Consider the following 12,927-nt stretch of genomic DNA (forward strand, 5'->3'; position numbering starts at 1 on the left):
TACAGTATGTGTACTTCATTATCATATATGTAACTCTCTTGAATGAATACATCCTAACACTCGATTAATATTTATTGTGTGCATGAACAAAGATCAGTTATTATTGTATGTAGCTTTTAAACAAGAAAGAGGTTTTGGCACATTAACATCAGATCAATAACAGTCCTTTACATTTCATTATTACCATAGAAACGGCCAACTCTGTCATAAATAATTTCAAACATATATCCTTACAATAACCACAACTAAAAGTGTTTGTCCTACATGTCGTTAGTAATCAGTTGTTGACAGAAGAAGCCCGAAAGCGAGACGTGCTTTCGCGGTGGGAATCCATCCATCCATCCATTTTCTACCGCTTATTCCCTTTGGGGTCGCGGGGGGCGCTGGAGCCTATCTCAGCTACAATCGGGCGGAAGGCGGGGTACACCCTGGACAAGTCGCCACCTCATCGCAGGGCCAACACAGATAGACAGACAACATTCACACTCACATCCACACACTAGGGCCAATTTAGTGTTGCCAATCAACTTATCCCCAGGTGCATGTCTTTGGAGGTGGGAGGAAGCCGGAGTACCCGGAGGGAACCCACGCAGTCACGGGGAGAACATGCAAACTCCACACAGAAAGATCCCGAGCCCGGGATTGAACCCAAGACTACTCAGGACCTTCGTATTGTGAGGCAGATGCACTAACCCCTCTGCCACCGTGAAGCCCTGCGGTGGGAATCAATTTTCAAAAATCAGTTTTTGGCGCAGTTTTTAGGAGTAAATAATATAGTTGACTTACAGTTGTGTCAATGTCAGAATTGATGACTCGCCTGCAAAAAATGAAAATGTGTCCTGTTTGCTATCTCCCTGGTGTACAGATATTACATGTTAAAGCCGCACATAATGGTTTTGGTGGTGACTTCCTTATCCTGCAAGGAAAAGCATCTGATTGGCTCTCTCTCATACCTAATCCCCGCCCTTCTTTCGATGTACAACATTTAAGAGCTGTGATTGGATATATTCCAAACTTGTTCCACCCATCGACAGGACAAAATTAAATATGATTGGATTTTGTTTCTGTCAAGTTCTTTGTCTTGTATTTATACTTTTACTAAGATGTCAGTTACTTGTTTAATCGACTTAAGTCAACATGCCTTTGTTTTGATTAATGATCATCTTATTTTTACCTGCTCCGATGTAAAAATGTTTTAATGAATAACAGAAAATAAACAGTTTTCAGCCCAGGGCGGACACGGCTTACTCTATGCCCGCCCATGATGTCGGGACTGCGTATCCAAAAGGAGACTGAGGACAGCGAGAAAATGGAGCTATACAGCAAAGTGGAGTCTGTGTTGCACAGTAGAGCCCCGCCATAAGCGAAAAAGCGCAAATAATAGACGCCCCCATAAAAATGACTATTTTGGGGTTCTCCAATACAAAGATTTGCCTATAAATATATGTATACCGTTTATTTATCCTTTTTATTAGAATATTTCATGACACAATACACAATGTCACATTCAACCTCCCTGCACCTCCACAAGTAAATTGCCAACCAGTGAAAAAACCTAATATAATGACTATTCATGATTAATAATCAGGATTATCATTTTGGCCATTACGTCAACTCACATTTATGTTGTTATGTACATGAATTATTGTGGTAATATAATGTGCTTCTTATAAATTAACAAACAAAAAAAGTTCTTTTTTTTGGGGACATCTTGCCACAAATTGAGAAATTATGTACCCTGCCTTCCGCCCGAATGCAGCTGAGATAGGCTCCAGCACCCCCCGCGACCCCGAAAAGGACAAGCAGTAGGAAATGGATGGATGGATATTTTTGTTTAAAAAACAGTGGCTACTTCATGTGAATCAGCAGGAATCTACTAGCAGAGTGTCATATGTAATTGACATGGCACCCTGGGAGCCCCCTGCTGACCAGGTACGAGAATAGTACCTCTTTGTAAAGCGGAAGAAGTGGCACTTTAGGGCAGGAATTAAGAACAGACAAACGTTAGGAAAGCAGACCTGCAGCTGCTTCATCTGTCCAGTCCAGCGACAGCCCTCCTCGCTGTGGATGCAGCGGATGGGGAGCGCCAAGATCTGCTGCTCCAACTCGGGGTCTGGGTAGATCTGAACAAGAAAAGCCAGGTTAGATTAGTATTTGAACAGTGACAACATTTCTTCTTATGATGTTGACTTCATACACCACCACTGATATACTACATAGTCATATGTAGCATTAGTAAGATGAGCACTTGCAGGGAGAAATTAGGACACATCTATCCCTCACCAACTTGTGACAGCCTGCCAAAACAATTATTATGGCGGCACCGAGCGACTTTGCCGCCCCAAATCCTTCCTTCGCAACAATGTGCCATCGTGCTGGAATACAGCTCAACTCGCCTGTCTGTCCCCCTGACTCACCTCCCACTGACACTGGAGCCGGTCAAAGGAAAAAATCCACTTCCTCAAAATGTCACAACGGACCCTCCAGACAAAGAGCAAGTCACGTCATGACGAGACCAGACACTTTTAAACATTTAATTGCTGTGTTTATTAATTATAATGGTAGGTTATGGATGTGTTCCTATTCCATTTTATATTAATTTATTACACATGTTTGCCATCATTGGTGGGAGAGGACCACATCTCCTTGTAGCCTCCTAGCCTCTTCCTGCTCCGTCCTTGATAATACAAACCCCGTTTCCATATGAGTCGGGAAATTGTGTTAGATGTAAATATAAACGGAATACAATGATTTGCAAATCATTTTCAACCCATATTCAGTTGAATATGCTACAAAGACAACATATTTGATGTTCAAACTGATAAACTTTTTTTTTTGCAAATAATCATTAACTTTAGAATTTGATGCCAGCAACACGTGACAAAGAAGTTGGGAAAGGTGGCAATAAATCCTGATAAAGTTGAGGAATGCTCATCAAACACTTATTTGGAACATCCCACAGGTGAACAGGCAAATTGGGAACAGGTGGGTGCCATGATTGGGTATAAAAGTAGATTCCATGAAATGCTCAGTCATTCACAAACAAGGATGGGGCGAGGGTCACCACTTTGTCAACAAATGCGTGAGCAAATTGTTGAACAGTTTAAGAAAAACCTTTCTCAACCAGCTATTGCAAGTAATTTAGGGATTTCACCATCTACGGTCCGTAATATCATCAAAGGGTTCAGAGAATCTGGAGAAATCACTGCACGTAAGCAGCTAAGCCCGTGACCTTCGATCCCTCAGGCTGTACTGCATCAACAAGTGACATCAGTGTGTTAAGGATATCACCACATGGGCTCAGGAACACTTCAGAAACCCACTGTCAGTAACTACAGTTGGTCGCTACATCTGTAAGTGCAAGTTAAAACTCTCCTATGCAAGGCGAAAACCGTTTATCAACAACACCCAGAAACGCCGTCGGCTTCACTGGGCCTGAGCTCATCTAAGATGGACTGATACAAAGTGGAAAAGTGTTCTGTGGTCTGACGAGTCCACATTTCAAATTGTTTTTGGAAACTGTGGACGTCGTGTCCTCCGGACCAAAGAGGAAAAGAACCATCCAGATTGTTCTAGGCGCAAAGTTGAAAAGCCAGCATCTGTGATGGTATGGGGGTGTATTAGTGCCCAAGACATGGGTAACTTACACATCTGTGAAGGCGCCATTAATGCTGAAAGGTACATACAGCAACGTTACCATGGACGCCCCTGCTTATTTCAGCAAGACAATAACAAGCCACGTGTTACATCAACGTGGCTTCATAGTAAAAGAGTGCGGGTACTAGACTGGCCTGCCTGTAGTCCAGACCTGTCTCCCATTGAAAATGTGTGGCGCATTATGAAGCCTAAAATACCACAACGGAGACCCCCGGACTGTTGAACAACTTAAGCTGAACATCAAGCAAGAATGGGAAAGAATTCCACCTGAGAAGCTTAAAAAATATGTCTCCTCAGTTCCCAAACGTTTACTGAGTGTTGTTAAAAGTAAAGGCCATGTAACACAGTGGTGAACATGCCCTTTCCAACTACTTTGGCACGTGTTGCAGCCATGAAATTCTAAGTTAATTATTATTTGCAAAAAAAAAAAAAAAAAATGTTTATGAGTTTGAACATCAAATATGTTGTCTTTGTAGTGCATTCAATTGAATATGGGTTGAAAAGGATTTGCAAATCATTGTATTCCATTTATATTTACATCTAACACAATTTCCCAACTCATATGGAAACAGGGTTTGTAATATGAAGCAATATTTCCCCGGATATTCTCAATGTCATTGATAATATAAAGCAATATTTTCCCTGGATATTCTCAATGTCCCCATTGTACACAATGTTAGTTCTGGGCTGATCGAATTGCAGACGTAGAGGTGCCAGGAACACATACAACTCAGTGTTTTAAATATGTTAAATTTGTAAATGTTTTCTAAAAAAATTAATTATTGAACAATCTGTTTTATCATAAATGTGTTTTAGTTCAAAACATGCTTAAACGTCAAATAAATATATACAACAGTTGTTTCACAAAACTAAAAAAGTGTGAAAAATGTACTGGGGGCGATCAAATAAAATACAATTCTGCTTAGGGCCACTATTTACCCCACCAGACAGCTTCAGTAGGTTCTCATGCTGGCATTAACTCAAGCTTGTTTTGAACACGCACACCAAGTTACACACCTCAACATGTCTGAAAAGAAGTAGAAAGAAACATAGCTTATTTATTCCCACCCGTTCTCTATGTGACAGCAATTAGTAATAATTTATTCACCTCCTGTGTTTAATATAACAATAAAAGAAAAAGGTTCAACATGCGTAGAAGTACAGTTTAAATAGAGTGTGTAGATAGTTATGTTTTGGTAATATAAATAAAGGCGTAAAAGAAACATAAATGATAGACGTTCACATTGCAAAAGGTATTATATTGGCTAAACTGTAACCTTAGTTAAATATTTGATATATTACAGGGTCAGAATTTTTTTTATTTTGGCAACAATTTTGGGGGGGGAATGAATTAAAAAACATTTGTTACATTTAAATTTTTTTAATATGTAAATTGGTCTAAATAAATGAATGTTTAAATAGGGAATACTATGCACTCCCTAAGGTTATCTTGTAACTTCATCAAAACACATACATTAGTCGAACTGAACAACATTTTGCTGCCATCGTCACATTCCTTATTTTGGAAGTGGGGACAAAGAGCCAAGTGAAGGACCTGCAGAGGCTTGGGGAATAATATTGATATTTAAATAAGCTCTGTGTGCCATGTTAGAGTACACTACATCATCCCGTAATGACAACATTATCTCCAATGATCCAGAAAGTACACCAGCAGTAAAATAAAAAAAGAAGGTTATGGAGGTGAGACAACCATTGACAAAAGTGTAACAAGCTTCCCATGAAGTGTCCTTACTTGGGCACTGGAGCAGGGGCATTGTCGCCCGACTCGGCAGCAGCGTTTATTTGCTGAGTGGACAAAAGTCCCGTCATGCACAGTTAGTTCACAATAAGCGCTTATCGCTGCTGTGCACTCTCACACTTCACTAGAACTCGTCAAGCTAAAGACCCTCTGACTACAAGACCTGCACCCCTGGGCACACAACACCAAGACGAGTGCTGTGGTTCACTTTCAGGGGCTGTAAAAGTGCTATCCAATAACACTGTGCTGGCGTTTAAACGTCTAGAAACTAATCTGTCGCTGTCCAAATACTGAATTTGTGTAGCATTCGATACCGCTTTAGATATAATGTTACACTACAATATATTTAATGCCATTATTGCTGCACCTGTTGGTTAATAGTGCTTTAATCTCACCATAAAACATGACACAGGATAACAGGACATGCTACACTTGGGAGGCAATAAAACTAAGACACATGTTGTGCAGGTGTGATTAAACAGAGTTTGTCCTACCTTAGCGTAGTCCAAAGGCAGCTGGTCTTCTGGACACTTGAAGACGCCCTCACTGCAACAAGACAGAAATTGGACATTAATACAACGAAGACTGAGCAAAAAAGAAGAAACAAGCTGTTTGTTTCCATCTCGATCACGTGCAAACACTGGCTCAAGTGCTGTGTTCAATCAAATCTGAACTTTGAGCCTCGTGCGCCGTCTAATCTTGACTCTTTTGTTTTGTCTTCTTTCAACGGACACACACATGCACACGTTACCAACAATAAAATGTTTTTCACGCTGACGTCACATGAGGGTCAACGTTGACCACGCGCCATCACGTCACTCATGGCGTCCACGCTCATGAGCCACTTGTGTTTGTTGTGGGCGGGGAGAGGTTTTGACTTGTAAAGTAGAAAATAAAAGGTAAATAGAAGGTAAAAAAGGTTAAAGAAGGTTAAAAAACCAAAATAGAAGGTAAAACAAGGTCAATAGAAGGTAAAAGAAGGAATACGGAAGGTAAAATAAGGTAAATAGAAGGTTAACAAAAGGTAAACAATAATTATAGATGGTACAAGAAGATAAAACAAGGTAAAGGACGGTCAAAGAAGGTAAATTGAAGGTAGAATAAGTTCAATAAAAAGTTAAAATAAGTTAGGTGAAAGGTAAAAGAAGGTAAATAAAAGGTCAAAAAGGAATATAGAAGGTAAAACAAGATAAAATAAGGTAAAATATTTTGGAAAATGGTAACTAGACGGTAAATATAAGGTCAAATAAGTAAAAAGAAGGTAAATAGAAGGTTAAAAAAAGATTGTAGAAGGTAAAATGGTCAATTAAGGTAATTACAAAAATCTTTGTTTATTTCAACTATTTCCCCTAAAATACACATTGAGGCGCTAAAGTGTGTTTTACCGATTAATTGAACAAACTAATTGATAGATTATTCGATTACAAAGCTAACTGATATGGGCATCAGTAAACAAATGCACACTAGCATTAAACTACAATAGTCCCACCTTCTCAGTAATCTGTTACAAAAGGTCTGATCGTATCGTACGAAATTGGATGTAAATTTTTCATTAAAAAAACTTTTGCAAATCCAATTAACTTGTTCCAGACACATACAAATTGATGATTCTTGTTAGAGCCAGGGGTGTGTGTTACGTGTACGCACATTTTACTCCCGTTTCTCACCTTCTTAATCAAAGTGCTGCCAATCACAACTTTCTTTGACCCCCGTAGTGGATTACATTTTGGCAGGCATTTTTAGTTGATCATTGGACATGTCAATGAACTAAATGGTACTTTAAAACGGACATAGCGCAGTAAGTGGCAAGGTCACATGGTACCACTGCAGTGTACTACTACACTACCTGGGTCATGTGTTTGACAGAAGGTTGCAGACTGCTTTGGTTTGGTACACAAAAACTGACTGAGGCGGAGTAAAAGTAAAAGGTGGTCCATAGTGTGTACTCTTGTTTTTACAAGCGAGCCCCTCACAGTGTGTGTGGCGCCGCAGAGGAGTCCTAACAGGCTGTTTCAGACCCGGATTAGTCGGGTGCCGCAGCTGATTAGGGAAGCCCCCCCACTCCCGACATCCCTTCAAGCTGATGGCATCATGAAATATTCACCCTGCTCTCATCCGGCCCACACAAACAAGGTTATTAACAGCTGTTTATCTCCCATAATTACCACTATGTGACGGCAATTCTCCGCTATCAGGACGTAATAAAACATCGAAACATAACCTCAGATGCCAGAGTGACGATGTCATACACAAAACGGCTAAAGCTGGTCCCACATGCTGTGTACGCTATCATGTGGTCTACTTCCTCTTTAACACACTGCTTTAGCATCCACTAAATAAATGATACGGGCAACATGTCTACTTGTGTTTACCTCACAATTATTGTCTGAACACTTCTCCCACAATTGTCAAACCATACCACTTTCAAAAGATTCCACTCATTCACAACACGTTTGCTATAATTTGTTTCCCCCCCCAAAAAAATCCCACATTTCCAGGATCTCTACATTTTCTGGGATATTTATTCCGCATTTGAAATGAACGTACAATTTTTCAAACTTTCACATTTCTCAACTTATTCAAACCATTCCAACATCAAAATGCTCCTTGCTAATGTTCGTCAATTTGTCAGAATGCTAATCTTAGCATGCTATCTTTGCTAGCAAATTTTATTAGTATACACTTCAGTTATATATTTTGGTATTTGACGCATGCAAACTGTTAGAATAATAAAGTAGATTTTTTTCAGTTAGTATTGCAGATACAACGCCAAGTCAGAAATTTTGGCACTTGACGAATGTTAGCATGCTAACATTTCAAGCTTGCTTTTGTAGTTACAGTATTTTTCGGACTATAAGTCGCAGTTTTTTTTTATAGTTTGGCCGGGGGTGCGACTTATACTCAGGAGCGACTTATGTGTGAAATTATTAACACATTACCGTAAAATATCAAATTATATTATTTAGCTCATTCACGTAAGAGACTAGACGTATAAGATTTCATGGGATTTAGCGATTAGGAGTGACAGATTGTTTGGTAAACGTATAGCATGTTCTATATGTTATAGTTATTTGAATGACTCTTACCATAATATGTTACGTTAACATACCAGGCACCTTCTCAGTTGGTTATTTATGCCTCATATAACGTACACTTATTCAGCCTGTTGTCCACTATTCTTTATTTATTTTAAATTGCCTTTCAAATGTCTATTCTTGGTGTTGGGTTTTATCAAATAAATTTCCCCAAAAAATGGGACTTATACTCCAGTGCGTATAAGTATAAGTCGCACCGGCCGAAAATGCATAATAAAGAAGGAAAAAAACATATATAAGTCGCACTGGAGTATAAGTCGCATTTTTTGGGGAAATTTATTTGATAAAACCCAACACCAAGAATCATATTATGGTAAGAGTCATTCAAATAAGTATAACATATAGAACATGCTATACGTTTACCAAACAATCTGTCACTCCTAATCGCTAAATCCCATGAAATCTTATACGTCTAGTCTCTTACGTGAATGAGCTAAATAATATTATTTGATATTTTACGGTAATGTGTTAATAATTTCACACATAAGTCGCTCTTGAGTATAAGTCGCACCCCCGGCCAAACTATGAAAAAAACTGCGACTTATAGTCCGAAAAATACGGTATATGTTTTTTTCCTTCTTTATTATGCATTTTCGGCCGGTGCGACTTATACTCCGAAAAATACGGTACTAATGTTAGTCAATTGTGAGAATGCTAATGTTAGCTTGCTAACACGAGCATGCCGTATTTTTTTTTAGCTGTTTTTACTGGTATACACCTCAGAGTCATACATTTTGGTACTTGCCGCATGCTAACTGTTAGCTCAATAGCTTTTTTTTAGCTAGTATTGCTGGTATACACCTCAAAGTCAGAAATGTTGGCACTTGACGCAAGTTAGTATGCTAACATTTCAAGCTTGCTTTTTTAATTACTAATGTTAGTCAATTGTGAGAATGCTAATGTTAGCATGCTAACACCGGCATGCCGTGTTTTTTTTTTTTTTTTGCTGTTTTTACTAGAGATGTCCAATAATGGCTTTTTTACCGATATCCGATATTCCGATATTGTCCAACTCTTAATTACCAATACCGATATCAACCGATATCAATATATACAGTCATGGAATTAACACATTATTATGCCTAATTTTGTTGTGATGCCTTGCTGGATGCATTAAACAATGTAACAAGGTTTTCCAAAATAAATCTACTCAAGTTATGGAAAAAAATGCCAACATGGCACTGCCATATTTATTATTGAAGTCACAAAGTGCATTATTTTTTTTAACATGCCACAAAACAATAACAGTGCAACACTTTTTCATAACATGGTCACTACTGCCTAGTTTCTCTTGTTATATTCTTATTTTACTGTTATATTTGTATTCTCATTGTTGCTTTTTATTTTTATTCTTATTGTAATAATTTTCTATTCTGTTTCCATTTATACCCCCATTATTTACTTTTTAAATTCGATCTCAATTCTGTACACTGCTGCTGGAATTTTAATTTTCCTGAGGGAACTCTCCTGAAGGAATCAATAAAGTACTATCTATCTGTCTATATATCAATCAATCTATCTATCTATGTTCTCCCAAAATGTGTTTGTCATTCTTGTTTGGTGTGGGTTCACAGTGTGGCGCATATTTGTAACAGTGTTAAAGTTGTTTATACGGCCACCCTCAGTGTGACCTGTATGGCTGTTGACCAAGTATGCCTTGCATTAATTCGTGATGAGAACATCCGGTAGATATTATGTGACTCGGACGGCACGCACGCAAAGGAAATGCCTTTAAGGTTTATTGGCACTCTGTACCTCTCCCTACGTCCGTGTACACAGCGGCGTTTTAAAACGTCATGCATTTTACTTTTAGAAACCGATACCAATAATTATGAAACCGATACCGATCATTTCCGATATTACATTTTAAAGCATTTATCGGCCGATAATATCGGCAGTCCGATATTATCGGACATCCCTAGTTTTTACTTGTATACACCTCAGAGTCATACATTTTGGTAATTGGCGCATGTTAACTGTTAGCTTTTTTTTAAGATAGTATTGCAGGTCTACGCCTCCAAGTCAGATATTTTGGCACTCGACACATGCTAACATGCTAACATTTCAAGCTTGCTTTTGTAGTTACTAATGTTAGTCAATTGAGAATGCTTATGTTAGCATGCTATCTTGTTTAGCTATTTTTCCAAGTATACACCTAATAGTCATATTTTCTATTACATGACGCTCTCTGACTTGCGTGGTAACTGTTAGCATTTTAGTTTGGCTTTGGTTTTTCAGCATTTACACACAATTTCTACTAAAATTGCTTTTTATAGTTATTATTGTGAGTTACAACCCAAACATCGGGAAAAAAGGGGTATACTTTTCGGGCAAGAAAAGAACATAAAAAGGTATTTTTAGGAGCGTGAAGTGTTTGTTGTGAGGATTCAATACGACTTCTACCCACGTCATTAGTTCATCTAATGAGATCCAACATACGAAAGTGCATACTCGTGATTAACACAGTTGGTTTGATATAGCATGAAACGACACAAATGGAATGACTAGCACTCTGACTCTTTTTATGGTCCCACACAACGGCTGTTGTTTTGTTTTTCTTGTGGGGAAAAAAAAATCAGCAGAAAGCTCCGAGGCCAACAACCCCAAGCGTCATGTGACCTTCTGTGCAAAGAACCCTCTTTGACTCCCGTGCATAAATTACGTTTGAGCTAATTAAGCCGAACAGTGTTTGCGCTCCTCTGATTCTGCCACCTGACCATGTGACGAGGGTGTACTTCACCCTCCCACCCCCAGCTGCTATGGGGGGAGGTTAATGCATGACGAGACAGCTGTAATTCTCCTCCATTAAGGTCACTGTGTCAGCAGGGAGCCAGCGACCAATTAACAAGCCACAGAGGGCTGTAAAAGAGGGTCAATTGATTAGAGGATACAGGAGAGTCCATTCAGCATCTCATGTGTGCACTGAGATTATTTACTCTTCTTTGTGCTGCCTGGAAGCTACAAAAAGCCTTCAGCTCACTGGCTCCTCTCAGCTTGTTTACTTAAGAGCGGACTCTTTCTGGTGAAGCCTTCAGTTATTGCTGGCTGGTGCTTGTCCTGAGTCATTCCCTCGTCACGTGGCCATCGGCCTACACTGACCAGGGGATCTCCCATGATGCACCAAACTCCTCTTTTATGCCGTTTATGCTGACCTGTATTAATGTAGCAGGTTATCTGAAGGTGTCGAACCAACGTCTGTTAGTCACCTGTAGGTGGACCTACCTCAACACCAGCAAATAATGCTGTTGACAACATCAGAAACCATGTAGAATTTGGTAGATCAGTCCATTACAGTATGCCAAAATATTAAAAAAAAAAACAATCACCAAGAAAGGACAGGAAGTCTACAATTCTGCCTACGTTGTCAATTTTTTGGAGTGATCTCGCCTATTTCTAGGATATGCTCCAATTGTTTAGTTTTTTTAAAGGCCTACTGAAACCCACTACTACCGACCACGCAGTCTGATAGTTTATATATCAATGATGAAATCTTAACATTGCAACACATGCCAATACGGCTCGGTTAGTTTACTAAAGTGCAATTTTAAATTTCGCGCGACATATCCTGCTGAAAACGTCTCGGTATGATGACGTCAGCGTGTGACGTCGCGGATTGTAGAGGACATTTTGAGACAGCATGGTGGCCAGCTATTAAGTCGTCTGTTTTCATCGCAAAATTCCACAGTATTCTGGACATCTGTGTTGGTGAATCTTTTGCAATTTGTTCAATGAACAATGGAGACAGCAAAGAAGAAAGCTGTAGGAGGGAAGTGGTGTATTGCGGCCGACTTCAGCAACACAAACACGGCCGGTGTTTCATTGTTTACATTCCCGAAAGATGACAGTCAATCTTTACCATTGGCCTGTGGAGAACTGGGACAACAGAGACTCTTACCAGGAGGACTTTGAGTTGGATACGCAGACACGATACCGTGAGTACGCTTCCAAACATTTGATCGCTTGCCCGTACGTGCGTGCCGCTATGTGCATGTCACGTACGTAACTTTGGGGACTTTGGGGAAATATATGTGCTGTATGAACTTTGGGGAGGTGAACGGTACTTTGGGCTGTGGGATTGAGTGTGTTGTGCAGGTGTTTGAGTTGTATTGGCGGGTTATATGGACGGGAGGGGGGAGGTGTTTGTTATGCGGGATTAATTTGTGGCATATTAAATATAAGCCTGGTTGTGTTGTGGCTAATAGAGTATATATATGTCTTGTGTTTATTTACTGTTTTAGTCATTCCCAGCTGAATATCAGGTCCCACCCGCGTCTCACAGCATCTTCCCTATCTGAATCGCTCCCACTGCCCTCTAGTCCTTCACTCTCACTTTCCTCATCCACTAATCTTTCATCCTCGCTCAAATTAATGGGGAAATGGTCGCCTTCTCGGTCCGAATCGCTCTCACTGCTGGTG

General features: G+C 39.6%; 1 protein-coding gene across 1 annotated transcript in view; it reads right to left on the reverse strand.

The window, feature by feature from the left end:
* Positions 1-12,927, reverse strand: part of traf4a (tnf receptor-associated factor 4a) — a 63,482-nt gene that overhangs the window by 10,125 nt on the left and 40,430 nt on the right. Inside the window, exons 2-3 of the mRNA XM_061972587.1 lie at positions 5,911-5,962; positions 2,019-2,123 (exon numbers count right to left, since the gene is read on the reverse strand). Coding sequence (XP_061828571.1) covers positions 2,019-2,123; positions 5,911-5,962 — 157 coding nt within the window. The remainder of the gene's footprint in view (positions 1-2,018; positions 2,124-5,910; positions 5,963-12,927) is intronic.

Source organism: Nerophis lumbriciformis, linkage group LG17 (assembly GCF_033978685.3).
Source record: "Nerophis lumbriciformis linkage group LG17, RoL_Nlum_v2.1, whole genome shotgun sequence".
NCBI lineage: Eukaryota > Metazoa > Chordata > Actinopteri > Syngnathiformes > Syngnathidae > Nerophis > Nerophis lumbriciformis.